Here is a 22,912-nt window from a genome sequence, read left to right as displayed (position 1 = left end):
GTGAAGTATCAATTGTCTGTACACATCCCTTAAAAAAAAGAATACCTCCACAGGGGCAAGGGGCAGCTGTTCAGTGGGCATAGAGTTTTCATTTTTACAAAATGAAAAAGTTCTAGAAATGTTGTGCAACTATGTGAAATGAACACTGCTGAACTGTATGCATTACAATGGTTAAAAGGGAAATTTTTTGAATTTCAATTCAGTTCAGTCGCTCAGTCATGTCCGACTCTTTGCAACCCCATGAATCACAGCACACCAGGCCTCCCTGTCCATCACCAACTCCCGGAGTTTACTCGAACTCATGTGCATCGAGTCGGTAATGCCATCCAGCCATCTCATCCTCTGTCGTCCCCTTGTCCTCCTGCCCCCCATCCCTCCCAGCATCAGGGTCTTTTCCAATGAGTCAGGTCTTCACATGAGGTGGCCAAAGTATTGGAGTTTCAGCTTCAGCATCAGTCCCTCCAGTGAATACCCAGGACTGATCTCCTTTAGGATGGACTGGTTGGATCTCCTTGCAGTCCAGGGGACTCAAGAGTCTTCTCCAACACCACAGTTCAAAAGCATCAATTCTTCGGCACTCAGCCTTCTTCACAGTCCAACTCTCACATCCATACATGACCACTGGAAAAACCATAGCCTTGACTAGACGGACCTTTGTTGGCAAAGTAATGTCTCTGCTTTTGAATATGCTATCTAGGTTGGTCATAACTTTCCTTCCAAGGAGTTAGCGTCTTTTAATTTCATGGCTGCAGTCACCATCTGCAGTGATTTTGGAGCCCAAAAAAATAAAGTCTGACACTGTTTCCACTGTTTCCCATCTATTTCCCATGAAGTGATGGGACGGGATGCCATGATCTTCGTTTTCTGAATGTTGAGCTTTAAGCCAACTTTTTCACTCTGCTCTTTCACTTTCATCAAGAAGCTTTTTAGTTTTCTTTACTTTCTGCCGTAAGGGTGGTGTCATCTGCATATCTGAGGTTATTGATATTTCTCCCTGCAATCTTGATTCCAGTTTGTGCTTCTTCCAGCCCAGCGTTTCTCATGATGTACTCTGCATAGAAGTTAAATAAGCAGGGTGACAATATATAGCCTTGACGTACTCCTTTTCCTGTTCGGAACCAGTCTGTTGTTCCATGTCCAGTTCTAACTGTTGCTTCCTGACCTGCATATAGGTTTCTCAAGAGGCAGGTCAGATGGTCTGGTATTCCCATCTCTTTCAAAATTTTCCACAGTTTATTGTGATCCACACAGTCAAAGGCTTTGGCATAGTTAATAAAGCAGAAATAGATATTTTTCTGGAACTCTCTTGCTTTTTCCATGATCCATTGGATGTTGGCAATTTGATCTCTGGTTCCTCTGCCTTTTCTAAAACCAGCTTGAACATCTGGAAGTTCGCAGTTCACGTATTGCTAAAGCCTGGCTTGGAGAATCTTGATCATTACTTTACTAGCATGTGAGATGAGTGCAATTGTGTGGTAGTTTGAGCATTCTTTGGCATTGCCTTTCTTTGGGATTGGAATGAAAACTGACCTTTTCCACTCCTGTGGCCACTGCTGAGTTTTCCATATTTATGAGTTTATTTTACCACAATTAAAAAAAAATTTTTTTTTAAGGAGGACTGAAGAGTCTACCTTCCAGCTAAACTAAATTAATATCTATAACATACTATGTAATAAATTACCGTAACTGTTGATACCACTTTCCTTTTAAAACTGACAAGTGCCAAGAGGAACTAGCCTTAGGTAAGAGATGAGATGGTTGTTGCCTATCATATTCCATTCTAAGCGCTACATGGGAAGGGGATTTTAGCAACATTAATAGTGTGAATTGGGATTCACACTGATCCTGTGGATCAGTGGTGAAGAATCCGCTTGCCAGTGAAGGAGAGGCAGGTTCATTCTCTGGGTCGGGAAGATCCACCAGAGAAGGAAATGGCAACCCACCCCAATATTTTTGCCTGGGAAATCCCATAGACAGGAGCCTGGTGGGCTGCAGTCCATGGGGTCACAAAAGAGTCAAACACGACAGTGACTAAACAATAGTATAAATCAGAAACGGGCACTTGGTTCTTTGCATGTACTGATGCTATTTGGAGAAGAGTTTATTTAAATTTATTTTAATGGGTCACCTTTTCTATGCATTGTTCTTTAAATGTTATTATTTTTTTTAATGTTGTTTCTCACAGTTGCTTAACACACTGTACAAAAAAGACTTCATTCTGATAGGGTGTCTTAGTTTATATTGCCTGCTGAATGCCAAGATTCTGACTTGGTTTTCTTTTCTTTTCAGTCAGTACCGCACCCCAACCTAAACCAGTAAGTATAAGGTGTTTCTACATTTAATTCTGATCTATGGGCAATGGGCAGGGGTTCTTCTCTTATGGATCACAGTTTATTTAGAGTTTAGAAAACAAAGAAAAAATGTTCCTGCGCTTCTGTAATTTTCTCCAGTAAATTCCTGTGTGTCTTCAGCAAGTTTGTACTGGTGAGGCCTCCATAAATTTGAGCATGTTTGAGTGTGAACCAGCCCCACAGACTGTTCTGAGGACCAAGATTTGTTGTGTATTTTGTTTTAATTTGGTTTCATAAGAGTATCTGCATTTTTTTGGTTAATGAAAAACTTAAGTGTTGTGTTAGGGAAATAGTGGAATTTAATCAGGAAGTAATTAAAATTAATAGTTATCTCCAACTAGGGGTAATGGATTAGCCACCTGAAGGCTTTATCTGTTTGTAATCTCCGCCCAGGCTGACAAAATGTCAAAGAATAAGAAGAAGAAATTGAAGAAGAAGCAGAAGCGCCAGGCAGAATTACTAGAGAAGCGAATGCAGGAGATTGAGGAAATGGAGAAAGAGTCGGGCCCCGGGCAAAAAAGACCAAACCAGCAAGAAGAATCAGAGAGGCCTGTTGAAAGACCTTTGAAAGAGAACCCACCTAATAAAATGACCCAAGAAAAACTTGGTATAAATAGAGCATCACAAATTACTTTATAGCAAACTTTAATTTATCATTGTTATATAATGTAGTGGTTTCATGCGTACACAGCATCTCTGGGGGTGTCCTTACACAGTAAGAATATAGAACTTGTCATAAATGTTAGGGAGGTAATATTCAAATGTAATTTCTAAGTTTTCTCAGGAAATGCAACATAGACCTTTTTTAGCAATTGGGTAAGAATTAGAAGATCTTTGTCCTTCCATGAGTAGGCTTTCGATGTGCAATCATGTTTTTATGTCACTCTGTATAAGTTCTGGAAAATGTTCTAATCTTATGGAGAGATTTTTTTTTTTTGCTTTCATGCATACGCATACATGTGCATCCTTTTTGTCTGTTTGTTCCTTAGAAGAGTCAAGTACCATTCACCAGGATCAGACACTTACAGGACGTGGTATAGAGGGTGGTGCAGCAGAAATTAATTGCAATGGAGTAATTGAAATCATTAATTTTACTGAGAACAGTAATAAAGAAACATTGAGGCTTAAAGAGGATCTACGTAATGCTAATGACTGTGATATCCAAAATTTGAAGCAGGAACCTAGTTTACTAAGTTCCCAAAATGGAGACAGCAGCACATCTCAAGAAACAGACTCTTGTACACCTGTAACCTCTGAGGTGTCCGATACCATGATGTGCCAGTCTTCATCAAACGTAGACCAATCATTCAGTGAACAGGACATCAGCCAACTTCAAGAAAGCATTCGGGCAGAGATACCCTGTGAAGATGAACAAGAGCAAGAACATAATGGACCACTAGACAACAAAGGTAGTTTCCCATTACTCCTTTCCTCCATAAGATATTCATGAATTTCTAATACATCAGACAAAGACAAATAATGTATGTTATCACTTACATGTGGAACCCAAAAAATAAATGAGCAAAACAGAAATTGACTTGCAGGTATACATACAAATGAGAAGAGAGAGAAGGGGAAGGAAAGATGGAGGTGGGGACTGAGAAGAACAAGCTACTATGTATAATAAAATAGACAGGCTAAGGGATATATTTTACAGTCCAGGGAAATACAGCATTATTTGTGGTGACTTTAAATGGAATGTAATCTATAAAAATGCTGAGTTGCTGTGTTGTATACTGAAACTAATATGTTGTAAATCAACTATACAATTTTTTTTTAATTACCACATAGAAAAAAATTTTTCATGAGTTTCTAAAATAAAAGTATACCTTTGTTGTCATAAATACAGCTTTACAGCAGGTATCCGAGTTACCTTCAGTGTATAGATGTGTAGTTCAGTTTGATCTTTATTGGTCATATAGTGAACACACAGCGTTTTTACTTGTCGCTTTGAAGGCAGAGGTTTTATTTCTGGAAACTTGAGGTGTTGCTTTTACTTGTTTTCAGTCTTAGAAAATGTATTAATAGGTGGCCAGTTGGGGGCCTGGGTGTGTTACCTCACAGAGTTTTGTTAACCTTTGGATATTTCTCTGTTCATTGAACAGTCTTATTGATGATACCTGTTGTCTATAGGAAAATCCACTGCTGGAAATTTTCTTGTTAACCCCCTTGAGCCAAAAAATGCAGAAAAGCTCCAAGTGAAGATCGCTGATCTTGGAAATGCCTGTTGGGTGGTAAGTTAAGCTTGTCTCAGTGTTTTGAAGAGACTGGGGATAAATAAGAATTTGGACTTCGTCGTGCGAAAAGAAGAAAACATCTGCAGTTCTCAACCTAGATTGCCAGTGACCATTTTAACTTTCTCTTAACCTTTGCATGAGTAGAGAGAATGGTATGCTGAAACAGTCCCCTCCTGCCCCTGCACAAGGTACCTGTCACCGACATTCAGTGATATCCACTCTTGGCTGGTTTTATCTGTATCCTCATTGACATTCATAGTCCAAATGCCCACGTTCAGACTTTCCCTTCTGTTTTTTAAATCAGCATCTAACCAACTTATTAATTGTAACCTTTTAATTCATTTAATGTATTTTGGAGCCTTTGTCAACCACAAATTTATATCAAATTCAGTTTTATGTGATACTTGCTAATATACTACAACCTTCACGTATTCTTGACAGTTCTTTGTGATGAACAGTCTTTGCTCATGAGTCTTCTGTAGTTGACCTAGAACATGCCCAGACATGACATTGCTAAGTCAGAAGTTGAGTGCTTTTTTTAAAGGGGGGTTTTGATATATAGTATCTTATTAATACTGTTGTTTACCAAGTTAGTGCTTTTGTGTTATTTTTAATGAATATCTTTTTAAAAATCTACAAAGAGTTGCACAATAAACAGTACTATTCAAAGAGCCATATGCTTTATAAACAGGGATGCTGGAGACTATTGAGGTGAAATCCACTTTAATAGATCCTGTTCATTTTTATATTTCACATTCCCTATTCCACATGACATTCTATATCTAATGGTTCATAACCAAGTAGGATCTCAATTTCAGTATTGATTCCAGAATATTGTGGTAACATTTTAGTAAACATCAAGTCAGTACTTAGCACTAACTGATAGGAATATGGAAAAGCTTTTTAGGTAATTGGAATTATCTCACCAGGCCACCATATTTTTACCTGCATGACTACAGTGGCTCCTCACTTCTCTTCGTTGTCCTTTCCTCTTACTGTTCTCAACACAACTATCAGAGTGATCCTTTTAAATGCATGTCAGATATTCTCAAAACTTTGTGGTGGCTTCCTTTAGAATGAATAGAAGATCCTTACTGTGGCCCACATACCACCACATGAAGCAAAAAACTTAGTTTCAAAAAGAGTAGATTTTCTTCAAGTTCCTGTTCAGATGGCATCTTACCAGGGGGATCTTTGCCTGAACACCTGCCTAACATAAACCACTAGTCTTTACACCCACACACCTTTTATATTCACTCACGTATTTCCTTTTTTTTCCTCTCACCCTCTCCCCTAAGTTTTCTTTCTCCACGGCACTTAACCCAATCTGATTCTACATATTTGTTTAATATCCCTTTTGCTATCATGTATGTCCCATCACAGCAGAGATTTTTTTTCATTCATTGCTGTATCTATAGTGCTTAGAACAGTACCTGGTACATAGGAGCTGCTTATTAAGTATTTAATGCAATTATAGAGGAAAACATTGACTCTAACAAAAATCATGTGGTATAAACGTCAAACGTCTGTCAGTTTTCTGCTTACGTCATTTCAAGTTCCTTTGCCTTTGTGTTTGGAACGCCTTCCGTCACGCCTGTCTTGTGCATTTGGCATACTTTGCCTTATTTGGGTTGTCTTTCCTGTCATTTTTCTACACAGAATTAATCTATTTTCTTTAGTTCTCGCATACATTTCTTTTCTTTAATGAGTCTCTATGCTAAAGTGACTGTGTGGGCGCAGGCTTGACCTGGGCACTAGCACGGTGGTGACTGCACGTGGCGCCTGTCCTGCCAGGTCCTGGTCGGACCCCACATCTTGCCGGTCTCTTAAGCACAGCAGCATCTGGCATTCTCTAATGGAATTTTATATTATTTTCAAAGAGCTTGGTTTTTTAAAATATTATACTTTTCGCTCATCACTTACGCACATACATATATAGCTTAGGGTCACTTACATAGATTTTAGTTCAAAAATCTGTGCCCTTCCTTTGCCAGTTTTTCACTCCCTGCATAATGGTATTTACCTTCATTATTGTTAATAAATAACTTAGGTATGTTGCTTCCAATTCTTTTCAGTTTTAGCTATTTCTTCCTTTCCAATAGGACTTACCTGCCATTATATCTATCCCCTATCTTGTCAATTTAATATGACTTTGGGCTAAATAATTTCATGTTTCTATTATTAGGACTCTGATGCTATCTTCAGCTAAACTAAGTATATATTGTGTTATGATTCCTTTTCTCTTTTTGCCTAACACTGTTGCTTCATTTATTTACGCGTTTTGTTGTTGTTGTTTTTAACTTTTATCATTTAATTCCACCCCATACTTTGACCCATTGCTTTGAATACATACACTTTAATACACATGGATACCTTGGGTATTGGTCAACTTTTTCTTCCTAAAGAGCTCTATCCTGGAACTTGTCTTCTAATCTGTGTTCATCTCTTTGGTTCATCTGCTGCGTCACTGCCATTTGAGATTTCCTTTCATAGTCATCCTTGAGATTATTGTTAATTCTCTCTATATATACATTTTGTGTCTCTCTGATCTTCTTTCCTGGTTTACTCCATCATGGTTTTTGTTTGAAATATATACAGCTTTTAGTGGCTTCCTAAAGGAGTGAGCATCCTTGCATAGCTAATAATGTCTTCATTCTGTTTTTATACTCAGTTGACCGCATGTAAAATTCTAGGATGAAAATCATTTTCCCTCAGAATGTTTGTCATTGCTTCATGTTTTTCTAGTTTCTTGTCATTGCTGCTGAAAGTCTAGAGTCATTCTGATTTTTGGACCTTTGTATGAAATCTTTTCCCCTGAGGAAGTCTGTGGGATCATTTAACAGCCATGTGCCTCATGCCATCTATTTTCATCCATTAGCTAAGAACCCAGTGTGTTGCTGTCAGTATTGAAACGCTGGTTCTTTGGTTTTGTTTCTTGATTTTTTTATTTTTTTTTTCTTTGATTCTCTTCTTTTCTAGCTCTGGTACCTCATTATTCAAATGTTAGATTTTATTCAGGTTCTCTAATTTTCTTACATATCTCTTCTATTTTCTAACACTTCCTTTTCCAGGAGATTTCTCAGCTTGTGCTTTTAAGCCTTATATTTTCTTATTTCTCTTATTATATTCTTACTTTTTAAGAGTTCCTTGGTTCCATGATTATCTCTGAGAGGATACTATTTTTCCATTTTCTTCTTTATATGGTGTCTTCCTTGCTTTCTTTGTTTAGGGTCATTAAACAAAAGACTGACTGACCATTTGAATGGAGTGCCAGAAAGCTGTTTAGAAGCTTTGTGCCTGGTGGATCTTGTTGAATTACTCACTATAAAATGATCTGTCTGAGCTGTTTCGTTTCATCCTCAGATGTCAAGGTCTTAGATTGGTCGTGTTTCCCACAGAAAATTTAAGTCTTCCTCAAATCTCTTAACCAGAGAGTAAATGCCTGACTGCTAGTGTTTTGAAAACTGAGTTAAGCTAGAAAACTGGGGGTTCAGCATACAATTACATATAGTCACTTAATTGCCCTGTATTCAGAATAGTACTCTCCCCTCAACCATGCCGAGCATCCTCCAGGAGCTGTTTTACCTGCTTCAGACAAAACCTCTGTGTTGGGTCAGGCAAGGGCTGTTACACTGCATCATGCCTGTGTTCTGAGCTCTGTTTCTTTAAAAGGTGTTCTAAAGCAGTGTTCATTTGTTCAATCCCACTTACCCGCCTACTTCCAGAAATAACCTGATACCTCGAAATCCTTGGGAGGAGGAATACTGTGGTGTTTATCACTGTGCTTCTCAGCTTTCACTAGTGGCTTATTATTCAGCTTCCTTGGATCCATTAAGACATTTAATAATGATCTCTCTGCTTTCCAGCTCCTAAACTGTATTGCTGTGACTTCTTTGCCATTCTCGGTCTTTGTCAGTTTATTCTTTATTTGTTTTTTAAAATGTATTTATTTATTTGAATGTGCCGAGTCTTAGTTGCAGCATGTGGGATCTAGTTCCCTGACCAGGCCCCGTGCATTGGGAGCACATGTCTTAACTGCAACCTACAGGGAAGTCCCTGTCAAGTTTATTCTTTAAAAATTGAACACTGGATTCTCTACAGAAGTGGAGTTTCAGGAATAAGTGGATGTGTGTGTTTCCAGTTCAACTTATTTTGATGACTCTTGGCCTCATTTATCCTTTACAGAGTCTTTGTAAGGCAGTAGTAAGGCACCATGAGTAGAGACAGCTCCCTTGAAAACAGCATGTCCGTTTTTCTAAGTGTATCACCTGTAGTACATTTCCACTTCAAACTCAGTATCTGAACCCATTGTTTTCCTGTAAAACCACATCCCTCTCTAAGGCTTTCCACCCATTTTTTGTTGACAACTTCTACCACAGAGTTCCTTTTGACTCTTCTTCCTGTCTCCCACTTCTAGCCATTGAATTTTTAAATTGTGCTTATTCTTCCTGTGAATGTCCTTGGTTTTAACTCTTCTCTCTCCTGTTTTCACAGCCATTGTTCAGATGTTCATTACTAAGCCTAAATCTGGCCATAAACCAAAAGAAGATTACCGGAATGGTGTTCTCAGAGGTCCTGTCAGTATTCTTACAGGACGCTCTCCTGTTTCCTAACATGCTGTGGTGTTCTTTTGTCGCCAGATGAAATCTGAACTCTTCAACCTAGCAGTTAGCTGTGTTTGGCTTTTGCAAATGTCTTTCCATGCCTTTGTGATGTCCCCTCTACCTGAAGTACTTCTGGTCAAACTTGTTCCCTTTGGAGCTCCTCTCAGTGTTGGTTTTCTGCCTGAAGCTTACTCTGCCTAAATTCTGCGCTTCACAAATTGCTGTTTTCTTTATTTTTAGATGTTTTCCCTTTTCCCCATACATGTGTTAAAGAAACTGGTTGTTTTGATCATTGCATCTCCATAGTGGTTAACATGGTCCCCAAGATAAATGTTTTGTATTTTTGGAGGGGTGAGGTAGCAAAACGAGACTGAAGGCAAGAAGTCTTTGGGTGGTGTTTGTAAGGCTCTTAAAACTTGAAACCTACATCTTTTATTTTCTCATGATGAGAACACAGCAAGGAAAAGTTTGAATGGAACCTAAATTGGGAACATTTATATGTTGAAATGCAAAGTATTTTAGACAAACAAACAACTTTTGTTTGGGGTGATAGTTTTCCATTTCTTAAAAAACAATTTGTTATTGCCTAACCTGTGTTATCCATATGTAAGTTCAGGCTCATGTTTGCAGAAATAATTTAGAGCAGATGGCATGTAAAGAAAAGTGCTATTTAAAGCCAATAGCATAAAAATGATACTTAAGAAATGAGCCACACGAGAACTTTGGTTTAGGGAAAACTTTGGTGAATTTATCTTAATCTCCGTTATTAAGCAATTATGACTTGTTACTTTTTAGAATAAATGAATTTTAAAATACTGTTTCCTTCATTTACTCAGCACAAACATTTCACCGAAGATATTCAAACAAGGCAGTATCGCTCCTTGGAAGTTTTGATAGGATCTGGCTATAATACCCCTGCTGACATTTGGAGCACAGCATGCATGGTAATGTTTTTCCTGTTGACTTTAACTTGTTATGTGGTAATTTGCTAATTTCAGTAGACCAGCAATTTAAAAAAATAGTAAAGAAATTTTTTTCTGACTTACTACTGGCACTCTAAATCCCATGTCTGGAGAGGTCTGAATTCAAAACCTTAGGTATAAACATCTGGCATTCCTTTCAGTTCCTGCCCAATTCCTGTTAGGTGAAGGAACCAAATGTTTCTTATTACAGATGGGGCTGGGGGTGGGTGTTAAAAACAACTGCTCAGAAGTGGTATTGCTTTTGCAGGTTACAGGTACCCCTTGCCCTTTCAGCTCTATTATCAGATAGGAAAAACCCTGGAAATTGATTCATTCTATACAGTTCTATTGGAGAAGGAAATGGCAACCCACTCAAGTGTTCTTGCCTGGAGAATCCCAGGGACAGAGGAGCCTAGTGGGCTGCTGTCTATGGGGTCGCACAGAGTCAGACATGACTGACGTGACTTAGCAGCATACAGTTCTATACATTCAGCAGTTCTTCAGACATGAAGCTCAGTCATCCATGGATTCTTAAGTTGCTGCTTTCTCCTTGTCAAGCAACTACTCAAGTGATCAGATTTAGTTGCTATTAAATGACTTCCCACAAATAGCTTCATGTTGGAGCATATTAAATTGTTTCCTGAAATGGAGGTATTCTGATTTGTGATTGTGTGTTTTACTTTTTTCTCTCCTACTTGTTGTAAGTGCCGTACGGGCAGGAGCCATGTCTATTATTATGTATAGCTAAGTGTCTGGTTCAGGGCCTGAGACTTTTTGAGGGGGTGCTTACAGTGCATTTCTAATGCTCACTACCCAGAGTCATCACAGACTTCACAGATTAAAGGCATAGTTTTCCACAAGACTATTCTCACTTCAGACACCAGCTGCAAGCTCGGGGGTCCACAGGCCACCTACACTCCTGACCATCTGGCTACAAATTGGGGATTTCCACTATCCTTTCAGATTTAGTAATTTGCTAGAATCATTCACAGAACTCAAGAAAGAGCTAAAATATTACAGTTCTGATATAAAGGATATAAATCAGGACCACCCAAATGAAAACATGCATATATTGAGGCCTGAGAGGGTACCAGAGATGAAGAAACTTCTGTGTCCTTAGCATACCTGACTTTCCTGACAAATCAATGTGTATCACCAACCAGGGAAGTTCACCCAAGCTTTGAGTGCCCAGAGTTTTTATTGAGATTTCATTACAGTCTCTAGCCTCCTTATCCTTCCGCGAGATTAGGAGGTCAGGCATGACAACATTCAGTTCAACACCTCAACTTCCTGATTGTACAATTGGTCTTACCCACACTGGGGGCATGTTCATCCCTGCTCTTGAAACTGTGTCTAGGGACCCACTATGAGTCACCTTATTAGTATAAACTGAAGAGCGGTCCTAAGGGGCCCACCATGAATAAGAGTCACTTTTATGACTTGGAAATCCCAAGAGTTTAGAGGCGCCCTCCCAGGAAACAAGAACAAGATCAAACAAATTCATTAGTATACAATAATACTTAATAAATATTTGTGGACCATCAAATGACTGAACTAAACCAGAAACAAACTATAATTTCAGCTGTTATTTTGTTTTGACACATCAGTGGTCTTTTAAGCAGGGGGCTACCCGAAATGAAGGTGGTTTGGTATTGGTGCACAAGATGAAAAACATTGGGAAAAAAACTTCTTTCTTGCCGTACTTTAAAGCTTTGTATTGAGGGATTTGATGTGGTAGAGGAAATAACTGATACAGATGCCCCCATACAAAATATAGCTAGTGTGTAGGTGGCCTTTGATTTACTATGATGTGGTTTTTAATAGTTTAGTTGAGGGCAGTAAGTCCTGCTTGCTGTTGAAAATAGTACTGACAATGTCAGGCTTAAGAAGTAAGGCAAAAAAGATGAAAGGAGGGGTTGGTTAACGTAGGCCCCTCTTTGGACCAGCTCACATACAGGAATTTTGTTGAGTAAGGGAAGGTACTTAACTGACTTGAGACAGTATCATGAAAACTTGAGCCCCATTTATTACCCCAGATTTCTCTCATTTGCTAATAGACATAGAAATATTGCTTTAAATATCACCATACTCAGAGAATAAAAATAAATCTTAGAATATCATAAGTGTCCTGGAGACATGGATCCTCCTTCATCCTGTGCAATCAATTGATAGAAAGATTGGGACCCTTTCTGAGAAGTAAAAAGGCAAGTTGTGAGATTGCCTACCACTTTAGTGATTGATACTACAAAGTTAGAAGCAATTATAAGAAGGGAATGTTCTGTGAAGAGCATTAAGAATGAATAAAGAATAGATACTGTGTCCACAGTTTTATCTTTCCAGAATATCATACAGTTGAAATTAAACAGCATGATTTGTTAGCTTTTTTTTTAACTTTGTAATACTCATTTATGGTTCCTCCGTGTCTTTTCATGACTTGATAGTTCATTCCTTTTTAGCACTGAATAATATTCCATTATCTGGAGGTATCAGCACACTGGATTTAGTAACTGGTTTTGCCTGTGGCTGTTAGCATGACCCTGACTGGCATAGAATAGGCCCTTTGGTCAGCATGAGACAAGGACAGGAGTGTAGCACCAGAGCCCTGGATCTGGGATGGACTTGGCCTTTCCGTTCTGGTCAGGTTGCTCATCTGTAAAGGAAAGATGTTCAACTAGGTGTTTTGTAAGCAAGTTTCTAGGGGTTTTTAGTTCTGTTGTGATCTTTTGGTTTGGGTTGGGTTTTTTGTACTGTTAATTATAAAATTGTAACTAATAAGCAGCTACCTTATGTTCCAAAAATAAAGTTCTTTTAGAGAACTTTAAGTATCTAGGTGGAAAGTTTTAGTGTTTTTGATCTGTTTTTGTTTTGCCACACCACATGGCATGTGGAAGGAACTTTAGTTCCCCAACCAGGAATTGAACCTATGCCTCCTGCATTGGAAGAGTAGAGACTTAACCACTGGACTTCCAGGAACGTGCCTAGAGTATTTTAAATTTTTAGAAAACTATCTTCTTTTTTAACTTGTAATATTTTCACTGAATCTCAACATGAGGAAAAATTAAAGTACTGGTTTTAGGAGAGATTGACAAATTTTGATGAACAAGAATCCGTTTGTTTCTGTTCTGCTTTGAGGGTGTAACAAGTATCTGCTTTATCAGTGTAGTTCAGTAACGAACTGCTAGCATGTAAAACAAGCTATGCTGAGCAAGGAGCCACACAGCATTGCTGACATTTTAGAGACAATCCTGAAACTTCTGGTTTTGTGGTCTTGTTCTGGGCAGTAGTACAGCCCAGGTGATACATTTTTGAGAAAGACTCTGCTTTTGTGACAATGGCAGACCACCAAGACCTAGACCTGGATCTAAATTGAGAATGTGCCCCAACTAAATTCACCCCACATTCCTGAGATTGTCTGGGATACTTGGCACCATTGAGTCAGTCAAAATTAACCCGTGGTTACTAGCACTTGACTGATAACTGTACTTTTTATATCAATAAGGTCCTTTTTAAAACTGCTGTTAAATTACTTGCTCTCTTGTTAATCATTGAAAAATTAATACAGCCCCATCACTCTGATGCTGTCCTCTGTACTGACACTTACTCCTAAGGAAATCGCTTTTTCAGACCCTCTTAAACTGTTTACAAATTTTCTTGTTATAGGAGACATGCCTCTCTTTTTCTGATTGTTGAATGCATACCTGCTGATCAGTATTAGTGGCTTCTGACTCCGTTTATACTTCATCTTTTTCTGATTCTCTATAGACCAAGGAATTGGGAACTCTCTATCTGGGACAGTTTAAGAAGTGCTTTCCAAAGCAAAACTTACTTTAAAAGTGCTTTCTACCAAACTCTAAAGAGTCCTAAGTAGAAAAATTTCTGAATTTTTTTGGTTTTAAGTACAAAATCTTAATTTCTAGATGTGTGAATTTATTAAAAAATACTCACCTCATGAATAATTTAATAACTTAGAATCACCTTAGATATGTCCCTCTCTGAGCAAAAAGAGAAACTTAAGAGAGTTGAATTAATGATTAAGAGATTGGGACGCAGGGGGCTTGGAATAATCCATATATTGATATTAACTGAGCTTTTGCAGTTTTCTTGCTCCATTTTATTAAGGTGCAGGTGTGAAAGGAAAGTTCTTTAAGAATAATTTTAGACAATGTTTTAAATGATCATTTGCAGGTTTTTCCAAGAAAAAAAATTACTAAAATTGAGCCAAATAGCAGTAAACTTCCCAGAGGTCTTTTTTTTTTTAAGGCTTTCATAAGCTTTTCCTCTTTTTCTTAGGCCTTTGAACTGGCCACAGGCGACTATTTATTTGAACCTCATTCGGGGGAGGAGTACACTCGAGATGAAGGTAGGTCCTCTCACCTGAGGCTGTCTGTGCGTGGTGGCTGTCATCTGTTAGTACTAAAGAGCCTTAGTCTTCTTAGTGTGCTAAGTATATATAAATCCCAGAAAAGAAATATATTTTATATTAAGTATTAGATATAGTAGATATTTTATGATAGATACTAAAGAATTCTATGTAAAGATTAGAGAAAAGGCCACAGTTGGTTGAACTGAAACTTGTATTTGCCAGATTTCTTCTAAAGCATCTAGTTGTCTTCCTTCCTGTATATTAGTAAATCAGTGATTCATTCTTTACCCAGTTTGGATCTACCTGTTCATCGATTTGTTGCCTAGTTATGCTTCCAACTTTATCCGGAAGTCAATTTCAACATACATACACTCCTTGAATGCAGAGAATATATCCTCTTTGTCTATATAAATTATACAGCATTTAGCGTTCTTTTTTTTTTCCTTTCTGAAAATGAAAGCTATATATTTTTTCTTTTTAAATGATACTAACATTTAGAATTCCATTTTAAAAGAAAATATTACAGGTTTATATTTTACAATACCAGTAGGAAAAGCCTAAGCTGTCAGTTGCTCTATCTGAGAGGCTGTGAAACCAGACAATTAAATGTGTGATTATTTTTTTTTAATCATGGTGGCGTTCAAGTAACTAGATGATAGCATGAATTTAAGAACTTTATTAAAGGAATGTTTTACCTTCTTTATTATATGATTTTGGCGCTTTTGTTTTCAGAATCACTGGGGATTACTTTGAGAGAGTACTGCCACTGTACCCACCCAGGGTGGAAAATAGGTCTTTTACTTTCTGTGCTTTCCTTGATCCTTTAAGAAAACAGGTTCTGTGCTGTATGGAACTGACAGTGCTCTTTTCTCAAACTGGGGTGTCAGTAGGCAGTGTTAGTAAAACCTCCTACTAAGTATTGTTTGGAAAATGCTCTGCTAACTAATCTCCATAGCCATATACCTATTTTAATGGGTACAATTTGGACATAATTTCAATACATAAGCCCCTTTTAAGAATATACTATAATTACTACCTCTGTACACACTTGATTTTCCCTATTATCTGCTTGCTTCTTTTCTGGATTATAAGTTTGGGGGCATAGACTTAACACTGTTTTAGAAATGCACTACTAGGGACTTCCCTGGTAGTCCAGTGGTTAAGATTTCATGCTCCCAATGCAGGGGGCCCAGGTTCAATCCCTGGTCAAGGTATTAAGATCCCACATGTTGCACTGCACAGCACAGCAAAAAAAAGAAAGCCCTACTATATCTGTTTTGTAAGGGTAATTAATTTTTTTTCTTTCCCTAGATTCCCTATAAATAGTCTGTGGTACAAAACTCATATAGTGGCTAGAATTATATTATATGGGGTATTATGCTATCAAACCTGAAAAGTGAAATGTAAATGAAAGTCTCAAGAGACGCGAGAGAACCAGTTACCCTAGATATTTAGATCATAACTTACTCCCTTCCATTCCAGTCAATACTAATAGTCCTGAGATAAAACCTCAGTACTATAGGAGCAGGAAAAAGTAAACGCTTAGCCCTCGCTAGTGTAGGCATAGGGTTAGGAGTCATGGTAGGACTGGGGCCTAAGTAGCATGTCTTCTGCTATTAGAGACATTCCACAGCCCTAAACCTTAGAATAATACTTAATAATTTTGCCTGTCAGGTATATTAATCCTATGATTAATTGATAAACGAGAGGTAGGTTGCTGCAACTAAAAGTAATGTTACGATTTCAAGGGGAAAATAATTCCTTAGCATAAGAAAAATAATAAAAGAACCAGTATTTTACTTGGAAGTTTACAGTAAGACAAATTATAGTCTCATTTATAATTAATGTATAAAAAGATACTTATTTGCAGATCCTGCCTAAAATTGGCAAAAATTTCGTATCAGTGAAATACTTGTTACCAGATCATAAATTCAGTCAGACCGCCCAAAGGTTATAGTGAGTTCATGAATAAAAAGCTGCTTTTAAATGACACCAGTGAGTCCTTTACATGAAAAATAGGAAGCACCTGAAACCTTCCCAAATTCCCAGATATGTGAATGTCCCTAGCATATTATTCCCCTCTGAGATACATTATTAGAAGGTTTCAGTGATTCCTTTTGACCTTGATTCTATAACTGCAGAATTAAAGTCATTTTTAAAACTGTTTTGTGGCTAGGAGCCATTGCTTTTTAAATCTCTTCGTATTTCCTTTCTGCCACCTGCAGGGAAAGGTAGTAGGGCTGTCTGTAGGTGTGGATGCAGGCTAGTCCAAGCTCACCTGGAGACGAACTGCACGTCTCCTAGCAGCGCTCACAGTCCATAGTCCTGCTGGGACAGTTACAAGGCACTGCATGACTTAAACACTTTAGAGCCAAATGTGGTCAAGTATAATAGCTGTGCTTTAAATGTTGTTGCTAATTTTTTCTTTAAAACTATGATTTATTAAATTACAAAAAACCCTCTGGACAAGACATGATGAGATAGGGGCTGTTATCTGAGCTCTAGCTCTTATTAGCTGTGTAACTCAAGTAGTCCATTCACCTTGAGGTTTTATTTTCTCACCTTTAAAATGGGGTATTTAATTTTTGGCCTGTTCTACAAGGTGATTGTGAAAACTTAATCATATGTGAGTGCTTTGTCATGAACATTCTTAAATAAAGTGATATTATTTCCCACAGAGCCCTATTGAACACTGTTATAAATATCTGTTATCAGTATCTATCCTAGAATGTCTGAAGCATATTGGTACACTTTTTACCTTACTTGTAAAACCCACCTGAACCTAAACATATAGACAAAATAGAAATAAAATAGATAAGCCTCCAAACTTTAGAATGGGACTTGCCAACTACAGGTGATCAATCACCTGAAATAATTCTTGGCCTTCCCAGTCTTCCCTTGAGTATGCTGGGTTTTATTTGTAGTTCCTTTTAAGTAGCTAGTTTTTGAAAAAGCTATTCATAGAAAAACCTCTTTTACAGCTTGTCCTTGATCCTGTTCTTCTTACCCTTCTATTTTAGACCACATTGCGCACATTATAGAGCTGATAGGCAGAATTCCAAGACGCTTTGCCCTCAGTGGGAAATATTCACAGGACTTCTTCAATCGCAGAGGTAGTATTGTTAACATGAGTTTTCATCTAGGTCCCAGGGATGCAGCTTCAGGAAGCAGAGCATTCACACCAAGATGGTTTTTAGTTACCACTCAAGTCCCACTGGAGTGGTTATCTGATTTGTAATGGTTTTCTGGATTCTCCATTAGTTGGATAGAGTCCTCTTCTCATTTAGGACAGAAAGCAAGCTGAAATGCTTTACAAAGAGGTGTGCATGCTACTCTTTCTGCCAGTGTTTAGAATTATGTTCGTTATTCCTATTATGTATGTCTTTTTCCCCCCTCTTGAAATGTTTGAAACATACAGATCACATTGCATTGATCATAGAACTTCTGGGGAAGGTGCCTCGCAAGCTCATTGTGGCAGGAAAATATTCCAAGGAATTTTTCACCAAAAAAGGTAAAAGAAGTGTGTTTGTTCCCAGACATTGAGGGGACAAAAGTGTTTGACAATGAAGAGGTAAGTACTGCTGGGTACAGTGTCCTCAACACCTCAAGAAGGATGCTTCTTCCTTGAATGCAGAGCTGTGACTTAGCAGAGACTGGAGCCAGACCATCTGGGTTCAGATTCCAACTGCTGTACTACTGATACGATCTTTGACCCAAACTCAGTCTCCTGATTTCTAAATGGGGATTACTTCATATTAAATTAGTAGTGGGCACATAGTTCGTTGATTATTCCTACTATAGCACTTCTGAAAAATGGGCAGATTTTGCTGAGGCAGTTCTATCAAAAGACAAGTAAAATTAATTTTTATACTTTGAATTTCATAAGTTTATGTTATCATTTATTAGTAAGGAAAACAAAGATAAAATTCACCTTAAATTTTTTACTGGATAATATTATGTTGACATATTTAAATATGTATTTCTTAAGCATTCCAAATACTGAAATGTGAAAACCTGATCCTACAAGGGGCTAGAAAACTGTCCAACCTTTTTTCCCTTTTTGTCATGGTTCCCTTTTTCCTCAAAATCTCTATACTTGTGCTAAGAAAAATCTTTTTTTGTCAGCACTTGAGAGCAAGCAAGCATTTCTTAATGTTTCTATTTGGGGCAAGAAGATGGTGAAGTGCTTCCTGAGAGTTCTTCCTTTTGTGCAAAGTCAGGTTAATGGCATGCATGTACCAAGTAGGTAATCAGGCACTCACTGCCCACAGAAGAGACTTCAAATAAGTGTTATATAAGAAAAAAAAATTTAAAGCAGCATTAACCTTAACAAGTCACTGATAATTGACTGTCTTTAAAAAAAAAAAATTGTTTCGAGGAGGCAAAAGGAGATTGATGTTCCAAAATGGTACAGTGTGATTCAGCTGTATCTGAAAATTTGTGTTTTTTTAGTTTTATTTTTAGACATGTTGGACGTGGTTTTTAGCTCATTATTTTTTAATTACTGCCTTATTTTGAAGCAACATTTACTAGATTATTGAGCCAAAAATCGAGTACAAGCAAATTATTCTTCGTATGTGGTAATAAATTGCCTCTGAATACCATAAGACCATGCTGAGTATATCGGCTTTTAATTTTCAGTTTAGTGAATACCTCGTTCCTGACAGGCCTACCCAACTTGCTCAGGACGAAAAATCCTAGAATGGTGGATCAAAATATTGTTTTAAATTTTTAGGCCTCGTGAAAAATGGAGACACTTCTTTCCAAGGAAGGCATTAGATAAGAGAGGTGCTTTATGAATAGAGAAGGATTAGATTCTGGTGGCAGTTTGATTTCTTGATAGACTGCCTGGATTAGTTCCTGGATTTCCGCAGAACAATGTCACTTAGCAATGTTGGTCAGTTGCTTTGTACTGTCTTTACCGTAGGTGACCTGAAACACATCACGAAGCTGAAACCCTGGGGCCTTTTTGAGGTTCTAGTGGAGAAGTATGAGTGGCCTCAGGAAGAGGCAGCCGGCTTCACAGATTTCTTACTGCCCATGTTGGAGCTGATCCCCGAGAAGAGGGCCACTGCCGCCGATTGTCTCCGGCACCCTTGGCTCAACTCTTAAGCCCAGTCCAGCACTGCAGCAGAGATCACGGGCTGGCCCTCCACCCCTCCCCTCCAAGCATTTCCCCCTTCCCTTTTCAGGGTGAAGCTCTGCCTTCAAGGGTTTCTAGGGTGTTTGTGTCTTTTATTTAATCCAACATGTTCATTTGGGTTTGCTTACTTGACCCTGTGGAGATCCTCCCACAGCCATTGGGCATCCTAGGTGAATTTGGCCTTGATTGGGCTCTGCCAAAGACTAATGGACTAAAATGTGAAACAGCCTCACACCCTGTACCCTTGTCTTTCCATCAGGACATCCTTTAAATTATAAGCATCCTTTTAAAAAGAGCTATGAAGATGTATGAGCTCATCCTTTTATTCACTGACTCTAAGAGTCAAATATTCTAGTGCATATCCTGTTGCCAGCATGAGGATGAGAAGGGGAAAGGGTGTTACTTCTATGTACAGCAGAGACATTAAACTTGCTGTATCCAGGCTGCATCATCTTCCTGGATTGTTTCTGTTGTTCTCTTTTCTTCATGTTTTTTTCTGCGACTTTTAAGCTACTGTGTTTTTAAATGAGCTGTATAAACACCAAATTTAGGTAACATTTATCACTGTTCAAAGCACTGTCAAATTCCTTTCATCCTTTAATAACCCTAAGGTCCTCGAATCTTCAGTCTGATTTTTGATGGAAACAGAACTGGAACCATTGACTAGTAATTTCTTCAGAACCACATATGTTCTGCAAACAGTCCTTTCCTGTGTCTTTTCTGTACCCTAATAGCAGAATTACTTTGATTGGCTGTTTATTTTTTGTTTTTTAATCCCTGGCTGGCACTTTACTCATTGCACTTGAGTTTATTGCCCTATAATTAAAGAATTGAGGATGACTCTGGGAAAGAGAACTAAGTTTCAGAGATTTTCCCATCTAAGAAGAAACTATCCTAGAGTTCTTGGGTTTGTTTTTTTTTTTTACAAACAGTCCCCAATTTTTATTTAGGGCCTTTGCTTTACCTCGTCCAGAATTCAGCCATGAAGCAGTTTCCCCTTATGGCTTTGCCCTTCTCATTTTCTCAGAGGCTTCAGGTCTTAAACGAAATCCCAGGATACAAGAACCAAGGGGAGGGGGTGGGATGGTACTTTTTTCATTGTTGTTTATTTTGAGGGTTGTGTTTGTTTTTATTACTTTTCTTTCTCAATTGGTTTAAGATTAGCCATTCTCTGCTGCTATTTCCTTGTATAATGTAAGTTTTAAATTTTGAGATGATTGAAATGTACTTGAGGCTTTTTTTTTTTTAATGGGAAAAGGAATTTGTGAATCTTATTTTAGGATGAGCCTCTCCTAGACTTGCCCTAGACATTACATATATTCCTCGGGTCATATTGAAAAGCAAAAGGGGCAGGATTGGGGTCACAGCTGCTTGTTCTGCACGGACCAAGTGGGCCTTGGGGATTCAGCATTCTCCAGAAGTGGCTACGGGACTGATTTACAGAACGCCAAGGAGGTGCAACTTGAGGCTCCGCTAACAAAGCAGCGATGAGACTGCTGGGTGGCCAACTTTCTGTACAGAAAATTGGAATCTAGATTCTGTCATTTACCAACAAAGGCAAAGGAAAAAGTGGTGCAATTATGCAATCCATTTAACTCACAAACATATTACCCTGAATAACTGGCCAGCCGTTTCATCGGATCCTTGATGGTAATCCTGAAATCAGACATGTTCCTGTAGAAAGAATTTTAAATGAGGCTGTCTATGCACCTATCAAGAATAAAGAAAATAGATTGTATCAAACAACGGCAGGGAAAATCCTTCAGCAGTTCTAATCCACTTTTGGTTTTCAGCGATATATACATGTAAAGCAATACCAGACTAGAACTGAATTCTTTCCTACACTGTAAAATCACAATTGTGGAATGATAGGAATTCTGGTGATGACATTAAAGTGAACTAAGCAAAACATACACAAATAGAAGGCCCTGTTTTAACAACTAACATGAAGAGAAATGTAATGAGAGAACCTGTAACTTCATTTTGGAAATGTTTTCCCACCAAATAAGGGCTTTCCCCCCATCTCTTAAAGAGCCAGATGAATTCAAAGCCGTAGAAAGAGGCAGCTGCAGAATTTGATCTTCCAAGTTTTCCCATGTACCTTTATTGAACTTACTGTCAAATTGCCAGGATCTCACTAAAGGATTTCTATTTGCTCTCAGTAAAAAATAAAACCCCAAACACATTTTTATTCTTTCTACTGGGTGCATTGTCTGTTTTCTTTGTAAATGCAGTACAATAAAATTATTTAATAACCTACATGTTTCCAGAAGATTTCTGTTTGTTGCCCAAGTTAATCTGACCTAGCTTCAGAATGGAGGAATGGATTGGTTGAGTTGCTTTTTGGACTTAATATACCGTGAAACTGTATAATTTAAACACATATCATTTTGTGTGGTTGGTAGCTTTGTTTCTATCTTTAAGGAGGTGAAGTGGGATTAACAAAGTACATTTTGGAAAATTCTAAGAAAATTGTTATTCCTATAACTCAGCACCATTTTTCCTGAATATTTGTGGGTTGTCTTTTTTTTTTTTTTCTCTAAATATCACAAAGTGCAAAATATCAAAATTTTGTGAACCTCAAGGCACTGGAATACACAGTCTTTCATGTATTTGTCTCGTTCACCCCTCAGTATAAATTCTTAGAAATGGGATTGGCTGGGGCAGAGAGTAAGCACATTTTAAAGGCATTTAGTAAATGTTGCCTAACTTAAGTGGAGAACAGTTGGACTGGTTTGTGGTGACCAACAGTGTTTGAATGAGCCTGTTGTAATCTCTCTCATTTTGTTCCTAATAGCCAGTTTGATTGCCCCAAAAGGGGAGTATCTTGTTTTAATTTGATTTAATTTAATTTAATTAATTTAATTTAATGACTAGTATGGTCAGAATCTTGTTTCATAGGTTTTATTGGCCTTTTTTTGGTCATTTGCCTACGTTACCCAACTTTTCTTTTGGCATGCTTCCCTGTTTGATGATTTGGTAACATTTTTGCCATGTTTCTGTCACATTTTCCAGTTTTTTTAAGTTGCCTTTCATTTTTGTGACAATGTTTATTCATAAAGCCCTTCTCTAGCCCTGAACTCTATGTAAACTGCTTAATTATTTTGTTTTAATTGAACTGTGCTTTAAGGTATAATACACAGTGTGTTCGTATTGTAGTATTGACCAGAATGTAACCTGTTTAAAAAACAACCAAAAATTAAATTGGAATTCTTCAAGCCAGCATGTTCATCAGACTGACAATTCTAGGCA

General features: G+C 37.9%; 1 protein-coding gene across 1 annotated transcript in view; it reads left to right on the top strand.

The window, feature by feature from the left end:
- SRPK1 (SRSF protein kinase 1) overlaps nucleotides 1-21,919 on the top strand; it is a 73,424-nt gene extending 51,505 nt beyond the window's left edge. The window contains 8 exon segments of the mRNA XM_027525322.1: nucleotides 2,290-2,315; nucleotides 2,745-2,958; nucleotides 3,341-3,760; nucleotides 4,485-4,585; nucleotides 10,029-10,136; nucleotides 14,445-14,514; nucleotides 17,936-18,028; nucleotides 19,445-21,919. Of these exon segments, the coding sequence (XP_027381123.1) occupies nucleotides 2,290-2,315; nucleotides 2,745-2,958; nucleotides 3,341-3,760; nucleotides 4,485-4,585; nucleotides 10,029-10,136; nucleotides 14,445-14,514; nucleotides 17,936-18,028; nucleotides 19,445-19,629 (1,217 nt within the window). The 3' untranslated portion in view covers nucleotides 19,630-21,919.
- The last annotated feature ends 993 nt before the right edge of the window (nucleotides 21,920-22,912 follow it).

The sequence above is a fragment of the Bos indicus x Bos taurus genome, chromosome 23 (assembly GCF_003369695.1).
Source record: "Bos indicus x Bos taurus breed Angus x Brahman F1 hybrid chromosome 23, Bos_hybrid_MaternalHap_v2.0, whole genome shotgun sequence".
Taxonomy (NCBI): Eukaryota; Metazoa; Chordata; class Mammalia; order Artiodactyla; family Bovidae; genus Bos; species Bos indicus x Bos taurus.
The sequence above is the reverse complement of the archived record's forward strand: the minus strand, read 5'-3'. Positions and strand labels throughout refer to the sequence as shown.